This window comes from Notolepis coatsorum, assembly GCF_963971535.1.
Source record: "Notolepis coatsorum genome assembly, chromosome: 15".
In the NCBI taxonomy this organism is placed as follows: domain Eukaryota; kingdom Metazoa; phylum Chordata; class Actinopteri; order Aulopiformes; family Paralepididae; genus Notolepis; species Notolepis coatsorum.
Window position 1 is genome coordinate 22596847 of NC_140179.1, and position 27116 is coordinate 22623962.

At 41.3% G+C, this 27116-nt stretch overlaps 1 protein-coding gene across 1 annotated transcript in view; it reads right to left on the reverse strand.

Annotated features, from left to right (window-relative positions):
* Positions 1-27116, reverse strand: part of atp2b1a (ATPase plasma membrane Ca2+ transporting 1a) — a 207099-nt gene that overhangs the window by 55190 nt on the left and 124793 nt on the right. Inside the window, 3 exon segments of the mRNA XM_084330168.1 lie at positions 4932-5169; positions 9486-9727; positions 22645-22887. Of these exon segments, the coding sequence (XP_084186294.1) occupies positions 4932-5169; positions 9486-9727; positions 22645-22887 (723 nt within the window).

Here is a 27116-nt window from a genome sequence, read left to right on the forward strand (position 1 = left end):
ATAGGTTGATAGTTTTGTAGCACAGGCCAAAATCTTGTAGCACAAGTATAAAACGTGTTATATTTGTAACAGTCACAAATGTGCCTATTGTATTTGTGTTATTTAGTTGCAGTGCCATGTTTGGCTGTCATTTTCATGCTGACAAGTTGACGTCACACATCCAGATGTTACGTGTAAGGAATTATTGGATTTGGTGTTGGATGTATGGACTCTACTAGGGGTGGGATCACCAGTTTCATCACGATACGATACGATATCGATTCTTTGGACAACGATACGATATTTGCCGATATCTGCCACGATACGATACGATGCAGGTGCCTGCAATCGATATGAGACGATATCATAAGCCCATTTAACACAATCAGTAACATTTAGATAAACTCAAAAAAGGTAACGAAAATATAACTTGAAAAAAAATTATTTAGCTCTTGCAGACATTTAAATGAAAAAACAATCTATTGTTTTTAATACAAATAGACCTCCTGTTCACTGTAAAGTGCCACGTTTTGATATATTGAGCTTTAAACTTCAAGTAAATGTTTTTGGAACTCACAACACGCAACCTAAAACCCCTTCCTCTCCCAAACCGTTTCTACAATTGTTTTATGTTGCATGATGATCATGAATTCATTTATTATTATTTTTTTTTACATTTGAATAACAACATTATCTGTCCATCCTCAGTAATCCTCAGTTTACTATAATATACTCCTGACTTCATCGTCTTTCCAAACGCGCACACAAACACAGAGAAAGGGAGAGTCCCCCCCCCCCTTCCCTCAGTCCCCACTTTCTGCTGTTCTCTATGGCTCTGCCTCTGATCAGGATTAGCTTGTTAGCTTACGCTAACGTAACGTTAATTTCGGGCGATGTGGGCATAAAGGAATGGCGACGATGCAAAGCATGTTAGATGCATTTGCCCCGTTGTGAAAAAAAAAAACACCACAGACTTATTTCGGGTCGCAAAATAGGCGCACTGCTCTGTAGCCCTGCTCTGCTTTAATGCCAGCAGACATTAGCACGGACTGGGCGGATACAGAGTATGTGAGCGGAGCAGAGCGCTCGAGAAATCCGCTCTTCGCTCTAGATGTCTGGTTCCGCTCTCATTCGCTCATGTTGGCCCGCCCCCCCAAATCGCTCACCGCTCGCTCACCTTCATTTACGAATCAAGCGCTCCACAGCTCGCTCAGCAGAATTTTTTTTTGGAGCATGATGTAAATTAGCTTGATTTGACCAAACTACAACAGTCTGCACCCCCTGGGCCCCTTAACAATTGTTTGTATTGAGCCGTATTGTATTGTACCCATTCTGCAATGTTAAATAACGTTTATCCATTCAACCAAGATATGGTAGCTAGCCTAGCCACAATGCTATGGATCCTATTCACGTTAGCATGTAAGCTAACAACAACAACAGTCTCTCGCTTTTTGAGAGACATAAACTCTCCGCTCTTGGTGGTACATTGTGTTGATGTTGGTTTTGTTTCGTTTCATCAATAAATGAGGCAGAACACAGTGAATGTATCATTATTTTTTTTATTGGACTTTGTTTCTCACTGAAAATAAATGCATACCTGTCAACAGTCCAGTTTTTCCCGGGATTGTACTGTATTTCAACCTTCTTCACGGTATTGGCACGTTTTTTAAACTTATACATTTTTACAAAATGGCTGCAATTCCCCTCTGTGACGACAGGTGGCAGCACTGTAGATTAGAACGTTATCACAGGAAGTCAGACCGGAAGACGGTTGCGACCCGAAGAAGAATAAGAACAGCGACCGGATAAAGGAGGGGTTTAGCGCAAATTTATTACATTCTACGATGGACTTGAGAGAGGATTGTGCGGCTCCACCAGCTAAGAAAGCCAAGAGGAGCGGCTGCAAAAGTGCAATAAACAAAACGGATACATTCACTGTGTGTTCTGCCTCTCATTTGTTGATGAAACAAAACTAACATCAACACAAGTGACCACCAAGAGCGGATAGTTTAGTCTCAAAAAAAGATTGCCGATGTTGTTAGCTACATGCTAACGTGAATGGAATATGCCAGTATAACAGTATAGCATTGTGGCTAGCAGCTAACGTTAGCTCACGTTAGTTAGCCAGCCAGCACAAACTGATGATATCAGGAGCTATCCGTAGCTAGATAACATTAGAGAACGCCTCGTGTATTAAACAAAAGGTGAATAGATGACTGGGCCATTTTGTTTAATGCTTGTTAAGATTGAAAGAGGAGCTCTGAACTAACAGGGTCTGATAGCTAACGTTAGCTCACGTTAGCCAGCTGCTCATGCAATCGTTAATGCTAGCAGAATGAATGGATGTAAACTTCATTTAACATATTGCAGAATGGGTACAATACAATACAGCTCAATCCAAACAATTGTTAAGGGAATGCAGACTGTTGTAGCTTGGACTGGGGTCCTTATAACAATAACTTGACAACACATGGTAGCTGCAGCTATTTGGGACAGCTCTGTTGTCACCGGACGTTGGTACGCAGATGTCGGTATCTACTGTGCATGGGCGTTGAGCAAATTTCACTTTCAACCAGGTATCTGATTAATTTAATGTAGCAACTAGTTCACCCAGTCCTTGTTGGACTGATAAGTGGTTGCCTAGTGGAGATTTAGGATTCACTGACTGTTAGGGTTGGGCATCGTTTGGATTTGAACGATTCCGGTTCCGATTCCGATTCTCCATATCGATTCCTGTTCTAAACGATTCTCGATTCAGATTATTTGAGGTGCAGGTCAAAACAGGTCACAGCTTATTTCGAAGGAGATTTTTTTTTTTTTTTCAAAAAGAAAATCATACTATTCACATTTTCAGTTGACTTGATACAGTTTAATTTGGTTGCTGTACTGTAACTAGGGTATTAATTAACAAAGTAAAAAAAGTTAAAAAAAAAAAAGTAAAAAAAAAAAAAAAAAATCGAAATTTAGAATCCTATTAGAACCGGTTTTCGGTGCCCAACCCTACTGACTGTACACTGTAAGAAAAAAAGCTGCAAGAAAACTAAATGTCTGGCATCAATGGTTTCCAAATACTGTCAAATTACAGTAAAATCAAATACATTTACAGATTACAACCTTTATTTAATGGTTAATATTTTGATAAAAGGTAATTTACTGTATTTTTATAGCATTTACACTTAAAGTAGGAAAACAAAAGTAATCTGTAAAATAATACAGTGAATTTCCTTAATACAGGTTTTGACCAGCAGATGGCAGCGACGAGGCAGCTCCATTGGGAGGGGGCGGGGCCTGGTGGGAGGGGGCGGGGCCGGGAGAAGGGGCAGGGCTAAAATTTGCACGTTTTTTCTCCTGCCAATGTTGACAGCTATGAATAAATGTTGCGTTCAGTCACCCGGTGATTTAAAGATGGCGGATTCTACTTTGGACTTAGCAGGATGTGAGTGACGGTTCACCCTTCTCATTGTTTGAAAATGGCCTTCATGTTTGTACATCGCCACCTGTTGCTTTGGCATTGTACTACATGTATATTACATCAGTTTCTGTGTGAGCGGCCCGGAGCGGCTTGGAGCGGAGGAGATCTCTCGCTCCGGAAGTCGCGCCGACCCATTTTAAAACCCACTCCGTCGCTCACTTCAAAACCACCCGCTCCACTCCCCGCGCCGCTCACATGCTCTGGGCGGATATGACTCGCCGAGTTGCCACGGGATTTTCAAAATAAGAGTATCGATATGAATTGAGCGTTGTTAGCTGCCGGAGCCATAGATATTATGACTGGAGCTGCGCTTGGGGCGGAAATGAGACCCGGCACAGATCGATTTTGCTGTAGCATGTGCAACATATATCTCGCACTGTACAGCCCTGCAAGGTATGAGGTTGATATCAGGTGAGGAGGAGGTATGAGGTTGATATCAGGTGAGGAGGTAGGAGGTTGGTATCAGGTGAGGAGGTATGAGGTTGATATGAGGTGAGGAGGAGGAGGTGTGAGGTTGATATCAGGTGAGGAGGAGGAGGTATGAGGTTGATATCAGGTGAGGAGGAGGTATGAGGTTGATATCAGGTGAGGAGGTAGGAGGTTGGTATCAGGTGAGGAGGTATGAGGTTGATATGAGGTGAGGAGGAGGAGGTGTGAGGTTGATATCAGGTGAGGAGGAGGAGGTATGAGGTTGATATCAGGTGAGGAGGAGGTATGAGGTTGATATCAGGTGAGGAGGAGGTATGAGGTTGATATCAGGTGAGGAGGAGGTATGAGGTTGATATCAGGTGACTGTCACATCTGTATTTATGTTCAATTATTATTATTATTATATTTTTATGTGTATTATATGTATGTTTGTTGTCGCTCTCCTTGGGTGGGGTTAGGGGATAGGAATGGGGAATGAAATGGAAGATGTATAATTTGAATGTATAATTGGAATGTATAGATTTGCATAAATTCTTCTCTTTTTTTATCTACTTTTTCTCCCATTTTCTATTTTTCTCCCATCCCAATTTCGTATTGTCCAATTCTACCCTCCCCTGTCTCGAACGTTGTTAGGCCATGCCTCCCACAGGCCGGCTGCAATGTGGACAAAGCCTTGCATCACGTGTCCCCTCCGGTACACGAGGAGGCAGCCGTCGCATCTTTTCACCTGCACAGCGCGATCTCTCAGCGGCGAGGGACACGCCGCCCCCGTTGCTTCCTGATTCTGCTGTGCAGGTGCACCAACCGACCTGTAGGAGTCGCTGTCCACAACGTCCGATCCCCACCCACCAGCTTTCCTCCCCTAACACTGCCAATTGCGTTAGTATGAACGACCAGCCAAGCTGGTAGCAATGCCGAGAGCTGGGCTCGAACCCAGCATCTCCTGCATTAGTGGCGAGCGCCTTGCCCACTGTGCCACTTAGCCGCCCGCATAAATTCTTCTAATAAAAAAAAAGATAAACCATAAATCAATGGAGGAAGCCTCTCTCACCTCCAGCCTCACGGGGTCCTCGATGCCCACCACGCACAGGCAGGTGAGTCCCGACAGGATGTCGTTCTCGTTGTCCCAGTCCGGCTCGCCGTCGGCCAGGGGGAAGTCCCTGTAGGCCAGGCAGATGGTCCTCAGCCCCTCAGAGGCCATGGGCTCGATCACCTTCTTCACCATGTCGTCTCGGTCCCGCGGCCGGAACACCTTGGCCTCGCCGCTCGCCGTCATGACCCTGTAGCACCTGGGGGGGGGGGGGGGGGGCGATCACAACGACCAGGCTTTTGTTATGCTGCACTCCATGATTTCCTGTCACTCACCGTCCTGTCTAATAAAACAGAAAGGCCCTAATAAATATCTTCTATAAAGGAGGAGGTGGGGGGGAGGGGGAGGGAGAGAGAGAGAGAGAAGAGAGAGAGAGAGAAGAGAGAGAGAGAGACGGGCAGGGCGGTCGTCGTCGGTTGTGTGATAGTAAAGGGTTAACCTAATGTGTAATGTCGCGGTGAAAGGGTTAACCGTTTTGGTAGTGCAGCAGTGAAAGGGTTAAGAAGGGCCTCAAAACTAATCTTTTTAATAGAATCTTTTGTTGATTTTTATCAAATGTTTTGCTCCACACATTTTATGTTCTTTTACCAGTTTCTTTTACCAGTTTTATTTGTTCTATGTTTCTCTTACTCTGTTACTAGTTTTAGTGTTCCAATTTCTTATTCTTTCTTCTTTTACTCTTGCTAGTATGTTCTTTTGGGGTGTAGGGCTTTGAGATTTGCTCCACAATTATAAAGCGCATTACAAATCAAATATATTATCATTATTATTATTATTAAGTGGTGATTCACAACAGTAAGCAGCGGGGCTCTGTGGGTTAAAAAGGAAGCATGCTTGGTTAATAGGCTTAGAAACCTTTTTTTTAAGATGCAAAGTTAAGTGGATTAGGTGGGATGCACTTGAACTACTTAGCCGTCTAAGAAGCCATTACACACACCACTGCCTCAGAACCTCACCAAACTAATCTTTTTAATATAATCTTTTGTTGATTTTTATCAAATTTTTTGCTCCACACATTTTATGTTCTTTTACCAGTTTCTTTTACCAGTTTTATTTGTTCTATGTTTCTCTTACTCTGTTACTAGTTTTAGTGTTCCAATTTCTTATTCTTTCTTCTTTTACTCTTGCTAGTATGTTCTTTTGGGGTGTAGGGCTTTGAGATTTGCTCCACAATTATAAAGCGCATTACAAATCAAATATATTATCATTATTATTATTATTAAGTGGTGATTCACAACAGTAAGCAGCGGGGCTCTGTGGGTTAAAAAGGAAGCATGCTTGGTTAATAGGCTTAGAAACCTTTTTTTTAAGACGCAAAGTTAAGTGGATTAGGTGGGATGCACTTGAACTACTTAGCCGTCTAAGAAGCCATTACACACACCACTGCCTCAGAACCTCACCAGAACCCAACCAGAACCTCACCAGAACCCAACCATCCTGAACACAGTACAAAGCTAGGGGATAATATATATATCTTTTTTTTTAACCTTTATTTACCCAGGGTAGGTTCTCTGAGCACAGGTGCTCTTTTTCAGGAATGCCCTGCTTCACATTCACACAGTTCTATTCACACCTGGGAGCTGCCCAGTACAACCACAGTCTGACACCGTTGGCCACTGAGCAACTCCACTGCAGCAGTTGGGGTTAAGTGCCTTGCTCAAGGACACTTCAGCGGTTGGTGTTAAGGGGATAGGAGAGAGTTATTAATTCACTTCCCCAGCCCAGATTTTTCCTGCCGGTCCGGGGGATCGAACCAGCAACCTTCCGGTCACAAACCCGGTTCTCTAACCTTTAGGCCACCACTGCAGCGCTGCCCCTGTCAATAACTTGTGCCAATATATATTTATATTGTTCAAAACCTAGAAGATTAGATTAAAATGTATTGTCATCATTAGGGATGGGTATCGTTAGGATTTTATCGATACTACTACTCTTATCGATACTGCTTAACGGTTCGGTACTTTATCGATACTCTTATCGGTTCTTTTTTATTTTGAAAAATAGAGATAAAAATTAAGAACAGCTTTATTATTCTTTTATATAACTATATTACTGCACATGGCTACTTTTTTATCAATTAATACAAGCAGTCAGATAAATTAACTATTTTGGGACTTTCTATTTTATTTAGAAAGTTCTTAAATCAGAATGTCCCACCCAATACCCAGCTGTTAAAAACGGTTCAATACTCCATGTTATTAGTAGAGGCTGTGACACTCTGTGATCCTTCCTCTAGCTGCTAGAGTGAAGGGACTTTGGGCTTGCTGGGACCGGTGGTGGTAGAGGGAGGAGGGGTGGGCTGGGACATGGTGGCTGCAGCCTCAGCTTGAAGATCTTTCATCTTTCTAATATATTTGTAGCTAAACAATTAGCTAAGCAATTATATTTTATTTATTAGCCTATTGTAGTGACTACATTATGGTTCGTGTTCTCTTACTGTGTTGTGTAGTGGGAGGGAACTACTGATCTGGCACCGCGGCCAGAGGGGACAGTTATTGCGGTTGCACTTGCTGTTGTGATCTTTACTGTTCTGGCGATATACATGTGCTCTTGTTCTGTATTGACTGAAGTTGTCTTGTGTATTAAACAAGCATTACGTTGCCTACGATTATTCCTTTTTCCTCCGGCACTACACTATTCATAATAATTCGTTATTAGCCTAGCTAACTCTGTATCTTGGCTTACCATGCAGATGGAACACTGCGAACAAAGCAGTCAAAGCGGCTAATTTCTGCAGACTAATGTTATGTTTTGACAACGGATGTTTTGACAAATTGCTTGTATTGCCACCCATACTTGCAAATGTTTTATTGCACTTGTGGCAACGTGCGTTGTCGGCATCAACTTTCGTAAAGTGTACCCAGACTTTCGTTTAGTTCTCTCCGCCATGTGTGGCTGCGCGCTTCAGATGTTTTGACAAATTGCTTGTATTGCCACCCATACATCGATAGTAGTATCGATAAAATCCTAACGATACCCATCCCTAGGTAGAACACACATATTTTGAATGCCTTCGGCAGACATCAAATGAGCCATTTTAATATACCGTACTTTTCGGACTATAAGCCGCAGCTTTTTTCCCCATTTTTCGACCCTGCGGCTTATATAACGGTGCGGCTTATATGTGGACCAAACCCGAAAATATAGCTTTTTTTACTGCATTGAAATGTTATTTATCTGTTCCCTTATTTGCTAAACTTAATACAACTTGTAAATGAGTTAATTCTTGTTATTTGTCCGACAGTATTGTGACAATCCCCTCTGTGCACGAACCCTTACATATGGTAATTAAACATTAAAACACCTGCGGCTTATAGTCCAGTGCGGCTTATATATGTACACATCATTCAATTTAGCTGCTGCGGTTTATAGTCAGGTGCGGCTTATAGTGCGAAAAGTACGGTAGATTAACTCCAGGATTGCAGATAGATTAATCTAGATAATTTTTTTTTTATCTATGCCCACCTCTAATATATATATATCTGTATCTGTCTGAATATACATATATATATATATTAGAGGTGGGCATAGATTCATTTTTTTATCTAGATTAATCTATCTGCAATCCTGGAGTTAATCTATATTAAAATGGCTCATTTGATGTCTGCCGAAGGCATTCAAAATATGTGTGTTCTACCGTTAGGATTTTATCGATACTACTACTCTTATCGATACTGCTTAACGGTTCGGTACTTTATCGACATTGCTTTATTATTTATAACTTTATAAATAAATATTATTTCTTCAGCAACAGCAGCAATGTTCTTTTATATAACTTTATAAATAAATTACAATACATATAATAAATAGGGATGCTCGATATTGGCTTTTTTACCGATACCGATATACCGATATTGTCCAACTCTTAATTTCTGATACGGATATCAACCGATACCGATATATGCAGGGTTTCCCCCCGAAAAAACTGAATAATTTCAGGTAATTAACATTACATATCTCTTGTTGTGGAATTAACACAACATTATGCATACTTTTGACAATAAATAAAATCAGAATTTGTTCTTACTTGCTTTCCTGGGTAAATAAAGGTTATAGAAATGTTAAAAACTTCTTTTTTATTTTTTTTTAAAACAGATACCGATATTTTCCGATATCACATTTTAATGCCAATATCGGCCGATAATATCGGTAGGCCGATAATATCGGACATCCCTAATAATAAATAAATATTATTTCTTCAGCAACAGCAGCAACAATGTTTTAAATGTGTCTGAATTATAGACTTTTTATAATAAACAACAAATGTAAGAAAAAAAAACTATATACATAACATTGCATAAGGTTAACCCTTTCACAACCACACTACAGCCTCCGTCTGTAGTGTGGTAGTGAAAGGGTCAACCTTCTGTAGTGTGGTTGTGAAAGGGGTAACCCTTTGCCGTGTGGTTGTGAAAGGGTTAACCCTTTGTGGTGCGGTAGTGAACGGGTTAAACAGAGACAGACGGCTGGAAGAGAGGAAGTGACGAGCGGCGGTCAGAAGTGCCGATCTCTTACTTCTTGAGGAGGATCTCTGAGGCGCCCTTGCTGAACATGCGGTAGCTGCCGTCGGCGTTCTTCAACACCGTGCTCATGGACTTGCGCACGGAGTTGAAGGTGTAAACCTTGTACAGCTTCTCCTCTGGGATCTCGTTGCGTATGGCCTGGTAGTCGCGCTTCAGGTCGTTGGAGAAGCCCAGCAAGGCACACTCCGTCTTGTTGCCCACCTGCCGCGGGAGCCCGCCCTCTTTCTCTGGGGACTGAGGGGAGGGGGTGGAGGTGGAGAGAGGAGGGGGAGGAGGTGGAGAGAGGTGGAGAGGGGGGGTCGGGGTGGAGAGAGGGGGTGGAGGTGGAGAGAGGAGGGGGAGGAGGTGGAGAGAGGGGGTGGAGGTGGAGAGAGGAGGAGAGAGGTGGAGGTGGAGAGAGGAGGGGGAGGAGGTGGAGAGAGGTGGAGAGAACGCAGAAAATAAAGCTGGTTATAATTATGCTCATCATAATCTCTTGTGGCTTTCTGGAAAGGAAAAAAGGAACTGGTGAAGTCTTTCACTTTCATCATTTCACAGAGATGTACTGTATGTATTACTTCTTTTTTTGAGTGTTCCTTTTAACACATTGAGTGCCAGCACGATTTATCGCTTGAATGCCAGCCTTTTGTGACAGATTTTCCGATATTTCATGATTTTCGCGGAGCTATTTCTATATTCTATATTATGGCTATGTGTCTAATACACCCGTCGCTTATCAATGACTTGCTTGCAGTCAACATGTATGAAACGGATTGTTTTTTCATCTGTACATTTCCGTTTTATACCGTTTTGAAAAACGGAAGTTTTCGAAAATAAAAAATAAATAAAAAAAAAGATTCCGCAGGAATCGCCCTTTAGTGTAATACACACAACACGTTGTCATTTTCCGTCTGATTTATGAATAGTTTTCAAATAAACGCTAGATTATCGATAGTATATGTGTACTTATGCACGCTAGAGAAGCGGGCTGAAAAATCGATTATCTATGACCTGGTCAGCGCTAACGTCATATACACACATAGGGGACATGTTGTGGAATATAGGGCTGACCTTCGAAGCTTTTTTTGGCAATCGAAGCTTCGGGGCCGAAATATTTTTTTTAATATATATATATTTTTTATTTTAATTTTGTATCTTATGTTGTGGGACTTGTACAACACTTTGGTAAACGTTGTTTTAAAATGTGCTCTATAAATAAAGTGGATTGGATTAATTAATTAAGTAGCCCCTTTCGTGACTGTGACGCAGCCAACAAGGTTTCACTCGGCTGCGCTGCCTGGGTGCAGTGGGGCTGCTTTCACAGCCAACGACATGACATTACATAATTATGTTGCAACCTTCGTCTATCAAGCAAACAATTATATAAATATTTATATGTAGTTGATAGAGACAAAGGCAGAATTCGACTTAATTAAGCACGTTTTATTAAGACATATTTTTATATGGGTCAGGACACTTTAAAAAAGCAGCACAATGAACACAAATCTGTCCGACATAGTCTTAAATAACAAACGGCATTGCTTCGCTTCTTCGTCGACATGTCTGCTGCACATGTCCTTGTTGATTTCAACACAGATAATCTCCACATGCTTGTTGTAGAGAGGTGGAGTCGAGGCGCCGCTTACTTTCGTTTCATTGGAATGGAGGCGGGAAGGTGCCGCTTACTTTCGTTTCATTGGAATGGAGGCGCAAGATTTTGGAGGCAAATATATATTTTTTTACATTTATTAATTTTTTTTATTATTATTGTTATTATAATTTTTTTTTATGTTCGAAGCTTGTGCCATCGAACGAATCTTCGAAGTATTTAAGACAGCCCTAGTGGAATATGTGAAAAAAAAACATCTGATTACCCCAAGACTGGTCAAATAGATTCCTTACCTCACATCAGATGTTCTGCAAAAAGATTATTCCGATTCCTGATCGCCATTCCAAATATTGATCACGTTTATTGATCCAACGTTATGTACTCAAAACACATATTCCACGCTGCTCTGAGGGTCCCCAATGAATGCAGTAGTCTCAGGTTACATTGCCTGAGAAGTAAAATGTGGAATCCGGGTTTTTCTCCCCCCATGCATTTCCATCGAGTCCAATCCAATAGGTGCGATACCATCCGGGAGACGATAGGGGGCGGTATTTGCCCTTTTCGAGGTCAGAGCCAGTCCCAATGATAACGTGAGGCTGGATTGATGAGAAATGAATGGATATCGCTAATAAAAGCAATAACAATTAAACTACGAGATTTCTCGTCGTTGGCACTCAACGCATGGCGGCCAACAACGAGATTTCTCGTCGTTGGCACTCAAAGTGTTAAGAAACAGCAGATAAGGGAATTTTTACAAACAGTGACAACGGTCTTAAAACAGGGCAACATACCAGACCAATTCCTTCAACAGTGTTCCTTTGATCACATCAGAACACCTTGCTGCCAGGATGCATTTATTTTGAACAGATTTCTGATCCTGTATTTTAACTGTGTTGCCTGTTACAGGAGATGTTACCCGGCATCTACCATTACAACTTCAAACTGAGTCTATTCTATACTCATGTTATGTCTGCACTTTATGCATTGCTTTTATTTAGTAAATTATTTATCTGCTAATTTTATGTCTATTTTATGTCCATTCTTATCTACAGTTAGGGCTGTACCGAATGTCATTTTTTAACATTCGAAGCTTCGATTGAAGTATTCGAACGAAGCTTTGAATGTCTATTAAAAAACGTTTTTTTTATTATTATTTTTTTTGCGATTAATTTGATTAAATGAGTCTTATTCTTTTATTAAATCAACTTTCTTTAATGAATATAACGCATCAGTTTCGTCAACATAAATAATCCAATAAGGGCACGGTTGGTATGAAAGTGATGGTGACGACTTATAGTATAATATTATAATATTAGTGTAGCCTAATCTTTAACTGCAACTGTGAAGAAACCCCCCATTGGTTTAAACAGATTGAATAGACACAAAAAAAAAGATTTAAAAAATAAATAAAAAATATATTAAAAATTAAAAATTCGAATGTTGATTTAGAATTCGAATGTCAACATTATGATCGAAGCTTCGAATAATTCGGTACAGCCCTATCTACAGTATTGCTGTAAAGCACGTTGGGCTGTAATTCTTGTATGAAAGGTGCTCTACAAATAAAGTGTATTATTATTACTAGCTTACTTCGCATGGATGATGTTGCAAGTTCACAGATGAATGACTGGCTGCATGTCTCCAGTGTCTCTAGAACCAACACGACTCGGAGCACGGGACGACTGCACAGATCACAGTCAGTGTTTCCCCTACCATTGCCTTGGTTTTCGGGTTTCATATAAATCAATCTTCACTACGACTTTAAAACGGTGGCGCAGCATAGTCTACGGAGATGCAGGAAAAAAGCAAATAAACGGACTCTTGGGTCAGAGCGTCCAGTGTGCACTCTGAGCCCTCAGAATTTCAGTAAAACTTGAGTGTGCTCGCTCGGACACTGGTTGTAAATAGTTATGAGTGTTGTATGTGCCTCCCTGTATTGTAAATAGTGTGTTGTCACCACTGTATGTATAATTGTAAATAAGTAAATGTATGTGTTGTAAATAAATATTGTTAATATTTATTTACCTAATTTATGTACAATCATTTAATTTCCGCTCAGTGTAGAGAAATGCACCGATGCTAACAACCTGCCTTACTGCGCGCGTCTATGACGACACTGTTGACCACGTATCCGTGACACAGTACACTAGTAGTTGCCTACCACCCCCCCCGAAAAAAATCCTAGAGGAAACACTGACAGTTGTACCAACACTACTCAGAGCTAGGGCTGAGCCCAAACGTTCGGACATTCGTTCGTTACGTTGGCATTCGAATTCTAAATCAACATTTGAATTTTTCATTTTTTATAAAAAATTAAAATATATTAGGGCTGTCAGTTTATCGCGTTAATTAGATTAATTAATTACACAGCAAATTATCCCGTTATGAAAATTAACTAAAAATGTATTTAAAAAATTAAAAATCATTTATTTTTATATATTTTTTAATCTCATTAATTCCATAAGAACGTAGAATAAACATTTACAGCAGGGCTGAACAGTGCGAGATATATGTTGCACGTGCTACAGCAACATCGGTCTGTGCGATGAATGGATTTACTTCAGTAGCACCTGTGCGATAGGCATTCGGTTCATATCGATACTCTTATTTTGAAAATCCTGTGGCAAGTCTCATCTCTGCAGAAGCGCAGCTTCAGCCATAATATCTATGGCTTCGGCAGCTAGTAACGTTCGGTTCATATCGATACTCTTATTTTGAAAATCCCGTGGAGTCGACTCGTATCCGCTCGGCTCGCAGCACAGCAGTAGCGTCTGGAACGCGGACATTGAAACAGAGCAAGGCTAGTGTGCCTATTTTGCGACCCAAAACAAATCCCTGCTGTTTTATTCCACAACGGGTCAAATGCATCTAACATGCTTTGCAATCCTTGCCATTCCTTTATGACCACGTCGTGTTAAAGGCCGAAATTAACATTACGTTAGCGTAAGCTAACAACAAGTTAACCCTCTTCAGAGCCATAGAGAACAGCAGACGGACAGAGTGAGGAGGGGGGGCAGGCATTCTCCCTTCTGTGTGTGTGTGTGCGTTTGAAAATATCAGATGAAGTCAGACAAGTATATTATATTGATAGTAAATGTACTGAGGGTGGACAGATAATGTTGATATTTAAACATAAAAAATACAATACATAATAAATGTATTCATGATCATCATGCAACATAAAAACAATTGCAGGAATGGTTTGGGAGGGGAAGGGGTTTTAGGTTGCGTGGTGTGAGTTCCAAATAAAAGTTTAAAGCTCAATATATCAAAACGTGGCACTTTACAGTGAACAGGAGGACTATTTGTATTAAAAACAATAGATTGTTTTTCCTTTAAAAGTCTGGAAGAGGTAAATAAATTTTTTTCAAATTATATTTTCGTTACCTTTTTTGAGTTGATCTAAATGTTACGGATTGTGTTAAATGGGCTTATGATATTGTCTCATATCTATTGCAGGCACCTGCATCATATCGTATCGTGGCAGATATCGGCAAATATCGCATCGTTGTCCAAAGAATCGATATCGTATCATGATGAAACTGGTGATTCCCACCCCTAGTAGAGTCCATACATCTAACACCAAATCCCATAATTCCTTACACGTAACGTGTCTGGCTGTGTGACGTCAACTTGTCAGCATGAAAATGACAGCCAAACATGGTACTGCAACTAAATAACACAAATACAATAGGCACATTTGTGACTGTTACAAATATAACACGTTTTATACTTGTGCTACAAGATTTTGGCCTGTGCTACAAAACTATCAACCTCTGTAGCACCAGTGCTATGTGCAAAAAAAGTTAACGTGCAGCCCTGTTTACAGACTTTTTTTTTTTTTTTTTTGGTCTTTTTCCCCCTCCATTTTCCTCCGATTTTCTCCCATCCCAATGTTAGTCGTATGCCAATTCCCAGTCCCTTCCTGGTCGCTGCGCTTTACCCCCCACAGTCAGATCATTTGGGAGAGTGGAGGCTACCACGTGCTTCCTCCGACACACGTCCAGCCAATCACCGCTTCTTTTCACATGGCAGCGCGGATTCTCATTGAGAGGGCGTAGCGTGTGGGAGGACCACACTATCCCCCTCACGTCCAATCCGCGCTTAGCAGGCGCCCCGACCGAACTGTAGGAGTCGCTGTTTACAACGACCCGGACCCACCCCGCCAGCTTCTCCCACCCTCTGATACAGCCAATTGTATCAGTGCAGACGGCCAGCCAAGCTGGTGACAACCCCGGAGCTGTGAGCTGGATTCGAACAGGCGAACCAAGCTCACAGCTCCGGGGCTGGTGACGAACGCAATCTCCGCTCGACCACCTAACCGCCTTAGACTTTTTTTTTTTTATGTTATTTGCATGTTCTTGGTATCTGATTCTAGGGACATCTATGGATCTCAGGGAATGTATTCCCAGTGTCAGAAATACTGTGTATGTTACTAGGCTTGAGTAAATTGTAATGAACCAAATGAGAATATCAATTCAATTTATTTATTTTTAACTGTGAATAACACCATGCTAAAATTGACCAGACCTGAAAAATCTAAGCAAATGAATAAAGGGAAGATGATTAAACAGAAGGTTTTGTAGATACAGTACTGAATTCTGCCATTCGGACACATGCAATTTGAAATATGATTATAGAATATAAAATATCAGGCCTAAAATGGTTATGCGATTAAAATGCGATTAATTAGATTAATTAATTACAAATCCTTTTTGATCCACTTTTTCTCCTCTTTTTTCTATTTTTCTCCCATCCCAATTTAGCCGTGCCAATTCTCCCCTCCCCTGTCTTGATTGTTGCTTGCATGTTCCCCCCACTGGCCGGTTGTAGGGAGGATAGAAGCCCATCGCATGTCCCCTCCGATACATGTGGAGGCAGCCAGTCGCATCTTTTCACCTGCCAGCGCGGACTCCCATTTGGCGAGGAGTAACGTGTAGGAGGCTCACACTGCCCCCACCATTTTCCTGTCTCTGCTGTGCAGGCGCCCCAACCGACCTGTAGGAGTCGCTGTTTACAACTTTCCAGATTACCCATCGACTTCCCACCCGCTAACTTTGCCAATTTAGTTAGTATCTTTTGCGTTGGTGACGAGCGCAATGTCCGCTGCGCCACCCAGTCGCCATAATTAATTACAAATCCTGTAATTAATTAGATACATTTTTTTAATCGCCTGACAGCACTAAAAAATATATATATATATTTTTTATTCATCTATTAGTCTATTCATTCTGTTTAAACCAATGGGGGTTTTCTTCACAGTTGCAGATAAAGATTAGGCTACACTAATATTATAGTATTAAAACTGATGAGTTATATTAATTAAAGAAAGTTAATTTAATAAAAAAAAATACTAATTTAATCAGATTAATGACTTTATTCAAATTGAGGATTTAGTTTGATGTTTATTTATATATTAAAAAAAAATCTTTGATTTATTTTTCAAATTATTATTAACACTTTGATTGCCACTCACGAGTTTTCTCGGATTTATAATAGTCACGTTGAAAGCCACTCACGAGATTTCTCAGAATCTTTTTTCTTTTTTTGCGATCTGAAATCATATTGCATCACGCGAGCCTACCCTAGCCTACCCAAGAGCCGCCAGCAATTAGATGTGGAAAAAAGCGCCCCCTATCGTCTCACAGATGACATCAGGGATTTTGGAATGGACTCAATGAAAATGGATGGGTAAAAAAATCCTGTACTCCACATTTTCCAGTCCACTGATGCAGCCGGGGTTACTAGAGTTCATTATGGATCCTCTGAGCGGCGCGGATCATGAGTTCTACTGTATACACGTTAGATCTTTACACTTATCGATTTTTTCGAATGGTGATCAGGAATTGGAATATACCAGTTGGATACCATCTGATGTCAGGTAAGGAATCTATGTTATCAGTGTTAGGATAATCAGACTCATTTTGATGAAGATATAAGCTGTTTTGTGAAATGTCCTCTATCGGTTTCACTGTAAAAATCCAAGAGGAAATGAACACGGCTATTATCAGCGCGCGGCTCGAATGGGCGTGCATGTACGTATAATATTGATCATCTAGCGTTTATTTGAAAACGATTCATAAATAGGCCGACAAATATCAACGTTCTGGAATATTCCAGTAAAAGACGATTATCACAGAATGGCCCAGAAAGGGCTGTTTTTTACCTCAAAACGGGTGCTTTTCAAAATTCTCTCAAACGGAAATGAAGCGATAAAAAACCAATCTGCCTCGACAGCACTGACTGGAAAATGATTCTTTGATAAGCGACGGGCAGATTAGACACATAGCCATAATTTAAAACATAGATTAGGCAATATTAACGTTAACATTAAAGTGGATGGTGGCATTAAAGCGCTAACTCTGGCGCCACCTGGTGGTACTGAAAGTGTTAAAAACGAAGGTTCGAACATCCGTTCGAAAAACCCTGACGAAGTTCGAATCCCAAAAACAGGCTTCGGGGACAGCCCTACTCGGAGCACAGGGAGCGACTGCACAGATCACAGTTGTACCAACACTACTCAGAGGGAGCGACTGCACAGATCACAGTTGTACCAACACTACTCAGAGGGAACGGCTGCACAGATCACAGTTGTACCAACACTACTCAGAGGGAACGACTGCACACTAGGGGTGTAACGATGCAACCTCACAACGATTAATTTCGATTACGATTATTCAGGCAACGATTCAATGCATCATGAAATCTCTTCATTTGACCACAATTCGATTAGATGAATTTTCGATGAATTTTCTATCAGTTAATTCCCCAAAAATGTTTGAATACACAAATGTGGCTGGGGGAACCGATTCACTCAGCATGAATTAATTAAAAAAAATTATTTCGATTAATTTAGATTATAATCGATTCTAACATTTTCAAATCGATGCAGTTGAATCGTCACATTAGAATCGATGCATTTCGATTAATCGATGCATCGTTACACCCCTACTGCACAGATCACAGTTGTACCAAAACTACTCTGAGCACAGGGATGACTGCACAGATCACAGTTGCAACACTAGACAGGCAGAAGCCAGACGAGGCCAGACGTGTGTTGAAAACACTTAAACCGGATCCTTTGTGGGTCAAAGTGCTAAAGCGTATCAAGTTCCTCCCCCTTTCCCGTCAAAGAGTTATGCTTATGGATCATAAATGCACATCACTCTTGCACCGTTCTACGTTATCGACTGCAGTCATAGCAGGGGGGGCTGGTCTGCTGTGACTGTTCCCCCACACAGGCACACAGACCAGGGGGTTTAGTCTGGGTGCTGACCCCCCACACAGGCACACAGACCAGGGGGTTTAGTCTGGGTGCTGACCCCCCACACAGACCAGGGGGTTTAGTCTGGGTGCTGACCCCCCACACAGGCACACAGACCAGGGGGTTTAGTCTGGGTGCTGACCCCCCACACAGACCAGGGGGTTTAGTCTGGGTGCTGACCCCCCACACAGGCACACAGACCAGGGGGTTTAGTCATGCCAACACCATGGGCTTTGTATATCTTGTATGTCATAAATGTCTGGATGTAACAGTAGTACTGTACATCAGTATGTTGTGTATGTCATAAATGTTTTGATGCATTGAAAATGGGGGACCCTGATGTAAACAAGACGAAAGTCTTTCTCTAGTCTGCATCCCCTTAACAATTGTGTAGAGCCATATGAAATCCATTTTATTATTTTCCAAATTCCATTTGATTTTTTCCCAAATTCCGTTTTTTCCATTTTAATATTTCAGAATTCTGTATTTTGCCTTTTACGCCCATTTTACCATCAGAAATAGTGTCTAATAAGTGGGAATGAATAAATGTCCACAATTTAATAAGATATAACAGTCCATTTAATGTTTTTAAGTGCTGCAACTCAGAAACACAGTTCAATTTTACACAATCTTTTTCAAATAATATTGTGACAAAATAAAAATACACATTTCAAGTGTAAACAAGATACAGCTAGCTACTTTTATCACAATGTCAGTAGCCTAGCTATATTGATTCTATTGTGATGGAATATAGTAATGCATAATTTATGCACCTTTAGTTTATTTCATTAATAAAGGACAGTGTGTAGGCCTACTGACAATCATTAAAGTTACATAGCTATTTAAATCACAATAGTGTCAGTGATTAGCCTTGCCCTCTAGCTGTATCTATTGTGATCACCAGAGATCATCGTTAGAGAGTTGGTGTGTTTTGGGAAGCACAGTCCTTGTTCCTGACTTGGCTTTTGAAGTGATCTTCGCACGTGTGTTTGCGGGTCTAGTCCACGGGGTATGTTGACAGAATTTGCAAAACACCTTATCGACTGAAGCATAAAAGACATTAGGATACTGCTCTGCTCTGAATTTAGGGCTTAGTGCGGAATTTCTTCCGACGTTAACTAGGGATGTCCCGATCACGTTTTTTTGCTCCCGATCCGATCATGTGATTTTGAGTATCTACCGATACCGATATTTCCCAATCCGATCAAAAAAAATATTAATATATATATATATTTTTTTTTTAACTTTTCTTTTTAATTCAACAAACATGACCATGTTCACGTCTTAAACTCATACTGAGGCCTTAGTTTTGGTTTTAAATTGCATATCATCATTCATTTAATTATTGTCACACAATAACAAACCAATAGTATCCAGCTGCAGAACGGCAGACCTGATCTCTGCAAACAACGAGAGGGCCTACCTGGAAGAGGTCAAGGTCCTGGCGGGATTGTGCCAGGAGAACAGACTCTCCCTGAACGTCAGCAAAACAAAGGAGATGATTGTGGACTTTAGGAGGTCGGGGGTCAGGGACTACAGCCCCCTCAGCATCGACGGGGCACCGGTTGAGAGAGTGAACAGTTTTAAGTACCTCGGAGTCCACATTTCCGAGGACTTGACATGGACCACACATTGACAGTGTTGTGAAGAAGGCACGACAACGCCTCTACTTCCTCAGGCGCCTAAGGAAGTTCCAAGTCAGTCAGAAGATCCTTAAGAACTTCTACTCAGGGGAGCTCCAGTAGCTCACCACGTACCGCGAGTGCTATTCCAGCGCCGTGGACAACAGTGCGCGTCACGGATCTGGGGCTGAGCGAGTTCGAATCCCGGGCTGCAGCCGTGCCTTTCCCAGAGTGTCTTCCCCCCCATCTGAACCCTTTCAGCCTGCTTCTGTCGGTCGAACTTGACCAAGTATAAATGCGATAAACGTATAAAAGAGCCAGGGAAATAGCCAAAGTTTAAAAAAAAAAAAAAACTTCTACTCATGTATAATAGAGAGCATCCTGACTGGCAATATCACCTCCTGGTTTGGGAATAGCACCGCACAAGACCGTAGCAGACTACAGAGAGTGGCACGTTCAGCCGAACGCACAATTGGAGGGGGGCTTCCCACCCTCCAGAACATTTACAACAAGCGGTGCAGGGGTAAAGCTAAGAGAATTATTAAGGACTCGAGCCACCCAAACAACTGCCTCTTTGAACTGCTGCGGTCAGGCAAGCGATACCGGAGTCTCATGGCGAGCACAGAAAGACTGAGAAGAAGCTTCTATCCCCAGGCCATCAGGCTGCTCAACGAACAATAAACACTATGCAACAACCATCAAATGCACACAGCACCCACTCTCCACACTTTAGATCACCTAAACACACTTTATATTTATTGGTAAAGGATTTGCACTACAACTCGTACACCTTACTGTAAATTGTACCTAAATTGTACCTCATCCCATTTCTGCTTTGCACTATATAGTATTGTATATTAGTACATTGCATAGTATATTGTATGGTAACTCAGTTACTTCTATTCTGCATCGAACATTGTACATATGTCTATACTGAACACTGTGACTTCTATTTTTACTTCTATTACATGCTATACTATTTTATTTCATACTTATCTTGTCTAGCACAGTCTCTGGAGCGTAACAGTAAGAAGCATTTTGTATAAAAGTATTCTGTACTTCTGTATGACAACTATTAAAGAAACTTGAAACTTGAAGCACATTTGTCTATTTTTGGGCTTTCTGTATTTTTTTCACCCATCCCAATTTAGTCGTTATGCCAATTCCCTTCCTGGTCGTTGCACGCATTGCCCCACCGTCGGCCTGGGGAGGGTGTAGAACTACCACATGCCTCCTCCGATACCATCTGGAGTCGCCAGCCGCTTCTTTTCACCTGACAGCGAGGACTCTCACTGGGGGAACGTAACGCGTGCAGAGGGTCATGCTAATTCCCCGAGATCCCCTCCCTGCTGAACAGGGGCCCCGGCCGACCCGTAGGAGTCGCTGTTTACAACGACCAGGACTCATACCCCACCGGCTTCCCACCCGCTAACACTGCCAACTGTGTTCGTAGGGACGACTGACCAAGCCGGAGGCACCGCTGACAGCTGGATTCGATCCCAGAGTTGCTGCGCTTAGTCCACTGCACTACCCAGCCGCACCTTGCAGCATTTATTTTAATACAATATACATAGAAGCAAGTAGGATAAAGAGTGTTGCATGTGATGACAACTGCTGATATTATTAGAGGTAACGTCATGTGACTGATGAGTGGATCTTGCATTAAGGGACTGGGGACGGGCAAATACTAATCGAAGATTGAGCTTCTACGTTAACGTCTGGTTTTGTTTTTACTTAATAGCGAATGCGAGATAATCCAAAATCAAGCTAGCTGGCTGCTGTCATTGTTGTCATGTTAACAGACCGTTATGCCACCTGGCTATAGCTAGCTACCTGTACCCAGCATGCCGTTCAGCGGTGTAACAGTTAATAGGGTCCCCTCTCAATACTCAATATCCCAGTGTAGTTGCCGGTAAAAAAAACCGATATGGAAAATATATCCTTTGACACAAAACGATGCCTGTCCCTACTGGAGACACGACAGCCTTGCCGTCAACACAAAAGAGCCACTGGGTGTTCTGGACGTCCGTACCATGATCTTGGTGGTGTAGGGTTAGGGGTCATTAGGGCTGACCTTCGAATTCTTTTTTGCATTCGAAGCTTCGGGGCCGAGATGCGATTTTAATTCGAAGCTTCGAGATAAAAAAAAAAAATATATATATATATATATATATATATATATAAAACAAATATTATGTTGTGGGACTTGTACAGCACTTTGTTCAACTTTGTCAGTGCTGTAAAGTTTAAACCTTTTTAAATCTTAGACAAACAAAACACTTTGCTTTCATGAAATATTGTAAGCCGTCATTTGAGGCTTTATAAAAGGAGCACAATGAACACAAATCTGTCAGTGCCGAGTCCAACCTCATCTTAAATAACAAACAGCATTGCTTGTTGTAGTTAACAAAGAGAGGCAGAGTTGATTTAGCAAAAAAAAAAAAAAAAACATTTGAATTATTTTTCTTTTTTTAATATATTCGAATATTTGTTCCCCATTCGAATCCCATGCCCATCGAACAAAGCTTTGAAGTATTTAAAACAGCCCTACTAGGGGTCATACCATGATCTTGGTGGTGTAGGGTTAGGGTCAGGGGTCATACCATGATCTTGGTGGTGTAGGGCTAGAGTCAGGGGTCATACCATGATCTTGGTGGTGTAGGGTTAGGGGTCATACCATGATCTTGGTGGTGTAGGCGCAGTTGACCCCGATCCCTACGATCAGCAGGTCCAGGATGGAAGTGGGCACGCTGTCCGGCTCGGGGACCTTGCGGTAGTGCTTGTCGCCCAGGTACGCCTGCACCACGGTCATGCGGTTCATGGTCAGCGTGCCCGTCTTGTCGGAGCAGATGGCCGTGGCGTTGCCCATGGTCTCGCAAGCGTCCAGGTGACGAACCAGGTTGTTGTCCTTCATCATTTTCTGGAGGAAGAGGAAGTAAATGGTAAAAAGGTGCATTTATACTAGGGCTGTCAGTTTATCGTGTTAATTAGATTAATTAATTACACAGCAAATTATCACGTTATGAAAATTAACTAAATTTATTAAAAAAATAATAATAATAAATATTTTTATTATTTTAAATATTTTTTAATCTCATTCATTCCATAAGAACGTAGGATACACATTTACAGACTTTTATTTAATATGGTCCATTTGCATGTTCTTGGTATCTGATTCTAGGGACATCTATGGATCTCAGGGAATGTATTCCCAGTGTCAGAAATACTGTGTATGTTACTAGGCTTGAGTAAATTGTAATGAACCAAATGAGAATATCAATAATTTTTTTTAATCTTTGACTGTGAATAACAGTACACCATGCTAAAATTGACCAAACCTGAAAAATCTAAGCAAATGAATAAAGGGAAGATGATATGTCGTCAATTCATGCCGACCGTTGAGTGCCAGCGACGACAAATACGTTTTTTGTCGTTTTTTTTAATAAATGTATTAGAATTTGAATTCATATTTCATCAATCTAGTCTCACGTTAGTGCTGCAAATGCTCTCTGAGCTCCATTGGGAAAATACCGCCCCCTATCGTCTCTCCCTGTTGTCGATATTTGGAATGGCGATCAGGAAATGGAATAATCTTTTTGGAGAACATCTGATCTGAGGTAAGGAATCTATTTGACCAGTCTTAGGATAATCAGACCTTTTTTCACAGAGATATAAGCGTGTGCCATATGTGTGTGTGTGTGTGTGTGTGCTGATCAGGAAATGAGAGAATCGATTTTTCAGCCCGCTTCTCTAGCGTGCATAAGTACACATATAGTATCGATAATCTAGCGTTTATTTGAAAACTATTCATAAATAGGCCGAAAAATGACAGTTTTTTGTGTATTCCAGAATATTCCAGTAAAGGGCGTTTATCACGGAATCTTTATATTTTCCTGAAACTTTCAAGAAAACGAGGGTTTTTCAAAATGGTATAAAACGGAAATGAACCGATTAAAAAACTATCTGTTTCGACAATGTTGACTGCAAACAAGTCATTGATAAGCGACGGCCAGATTAGACACATAGCCATAATTTAAGACATAGTTTATGCGTTCACAAATATGAGAGCGCTATCATTGAAGTGGGTGCTGGCATTCAACCATGTTTTGAGACGGGGAAGCGTGGCATCCAAAGTGTTAAACAGAAGGTTTTGTAGATACTAGGGCTGTCCCCAACTAAGGATTTAGATGGTCGACTATGATTGGCCAAAATTTGCCGTCAGTCAACTATTGGTCGACAATAAAAAAGTATAATATTTTAATTTTTTTTTAATTATTACAATTTTTTTTAAATTGTTTATCATTCCATTTGGGCTGTGGGGGGTGCTTAATGTCTGAAGAAGTCGACTGAAGGCTTATTGTCCTCTGCAAAAGCATGCAATTGGTCCACTGATGGATACATCTTGATATTTGTCTAGTCTGTGTTCATTAGATGGGTGAAATCCTCTTTCAGTGCCTCTCTGTGCCTGTTTTCGTAGGCAGTTAGCCTCTAATTTATTATTATTATTTTATATTCGACTAAGAGGTTGGCCAGTCGACTACGGCTCCTTTCGACCGATTAGTCGACTAATCGACTAATAGGGGTCAGCAGCCCTAGTAGATACAGTACTGAATTCTGCCATCCGGCCACATGCAATTTGAAATATGATTATAGAATATAGAATATCAGGCCTAAAATGGTTAAGCGATTAAAATGTGATTAATTAGATTAATTGATTACAAATCCTGTAATTAATTAGATTAATTTATACATCTCTTTTGTCCGAAGCGCTTTACAATTTTCTTCCTCACATTTTACCCGCTCACGCTGGATTCAACCGGATAAAATGTGCCGGGTTCTTACCTATCTCGATGTGATTTATCTAGAGATATCTACTGCACGAATTTTAGGTGTTAATGAAGCAGCATAGCAATCTGGTTAGCTGTGGTGGAGAAGATAAAGGGAAGCATATGAACTTGTAATTTCTGATGTTAAATGGAATAGTGGATGTATAGTCCAAGAGGGGGTCCTGAGGGGGGGGGGGGGGGAGGAAAGAGTGAGGAAGAGCGAGCAAGAGCACATGTATTGTATTTTATTTATTATTTTTATGTCTTTTAATCTACATTTATTTTGATTTAATTACTGGACTGTCATTATTGTTATTATTATTTCTGTCATTGTCCTGTGATTTATCATAGATTTTTACTGTTACTGTATTGTTTGTCTAGTTTTATGTTAAAAAAGGGAAAATAAAAGTACATTTTACCCGCTCACTCACACATTCACACACCCCGACGGCGGAGGAGACCATGCAAGGTGTCTTGCTCAAGGACGCTTCGACGCGCTGCCCAGCGGGAAGGGCGGGAATCAAACCGGGAACCTTCCGACTACCAGACGACTGCTCTACCCCCTGAGCCACTGTCGCCCCCTTGATGTCAGAGCAGAGGACATCATGAAGGATCTTTGAGTTCGGACCATCGCAATTATTTAGTATGATCGTCGTTTCATTTTCCCCTTTAGAATCCATATTGATTTTCAAATAAAAGCAAATATGTTCACAAATGGGTCAAGAAATGTATGACGTATATGATGCCAGTTAGGGTACCTTGTGTATACTGCACCTTGTGTATATTGTTTACTTTTACGCTTCAGTGTATATTCAGATAAAAAACATTTTATTGCCTATATTTATTGAGAGTGTAACATGCAGACCCTCATCTGCACCTTTGTTTACACCGTTTAGTTCTCATATTTTTATATTCAGAGTTAATTATATTGTTTACACAGTTGACTTCTCATATTTTTATATTCAGAGTTAATTATATTGTTTACGTTTCTCATATTTTTATATTCAGTTAATTATATTGTTTACACCGTTTATGTTTCTCATATTTTTATATCCAGAGTTATTATATTGTTTACACTGTTTATTTAAATTTTCTTTCTAGTTATTTTTATTGTCTGTATTTATGTCTTTCTACTATTACCCTGCCCATACCTGTACCCCCCCCCTACCAAATGCTGCTATGATGCCTGAATTTCCCCAAGGGGATCAATAAAGGAACATCTTATCTGATGTTACACTGCAGGGCTGAACTCATTAGTCCGTTGATTGGATAACGTCTGCCGTTAGCGAACAGCTCCAGCAGAGAGGATCACATCCTGGTCTCCCTCTGGCCCGGTAGCTTTAATAGGCTAAAGGATAAGCTGGTTGGCGCTGTCCTGAGGTCAGTAGACACGGAGCGCTAGCATACACCGACATGCAATTGATCTATCTCAAACCCCGCCCTATTTTCTTGATCCTCCAATCACCCCCCCCCCACGAGCACCAGAACCTCAGTATGTTCTCCCTGTGTCTCAGGACAGTTCAGTCAGTATGTTCTTCCTGTGCACCAGGACAGTTCAGTCAGTATGTTCTTCCTGAGGACAGTTCAGTCAGTATGTTCTTCCTGTGCCCCAGGACAGTTCAGTCAGTATGTTCTTCCTGTGCCCCAGGACAGTTCAGTCAGTATGTTCTTCCTGTGTCCCAGGACAGTTCAGTCAGTATGTTCTTCCTGTGCCCCAGGACAGTTCAGTCAGTATGTTCTTCCTGTGCACCAGGACAGTTCAGGCAGTATGTTCTTCCTGTGCACCAGGACAGTTCAGTCAGTATGTTCTTCCTGAGGACAGTTCAGTCAGCATGTTCTTCCTGTGCACCAGGACAGTTCAGTCAGTATGTTCTTCCTGTGCCCCAGGACAGTTCAGTCAGTATGTTCTTCCTGTGCCCCAGGACAGTTCAGTCAGTATGTTCTTCCTGTGTCCCAGGACAGTTCAGTCAGTATGTTCTTCCTGTGCCCCAGGACAGTTCAGTCAGTATGTTCTTCCTGTGTCCCAGGACAGTTCAGTCAGTATGTTCTTCCTGAGGACAGTTCAGTCAGTATGTTCTTACAGTGTCTCAGGACAGTTCAGTCAGTATGTTCTTCCTGTGGCCCAGGACAGTTCAGTCAGTATGTTCTTCCTGTGCCCCAGGACAGTTCAGTCAGTATGTTCTTCCTGTGCCCCAGGACAGTTCAGTCAGTATGTTCTTCCTGTGCCCCAGGACAGTCCAGTCAGTATGTTCTTCCTGTGCCCCAGGACAGTTCAGTCAGTATTTGTGAACACGCACCGCTCTCTGCTGAAGCTAGAAACCGG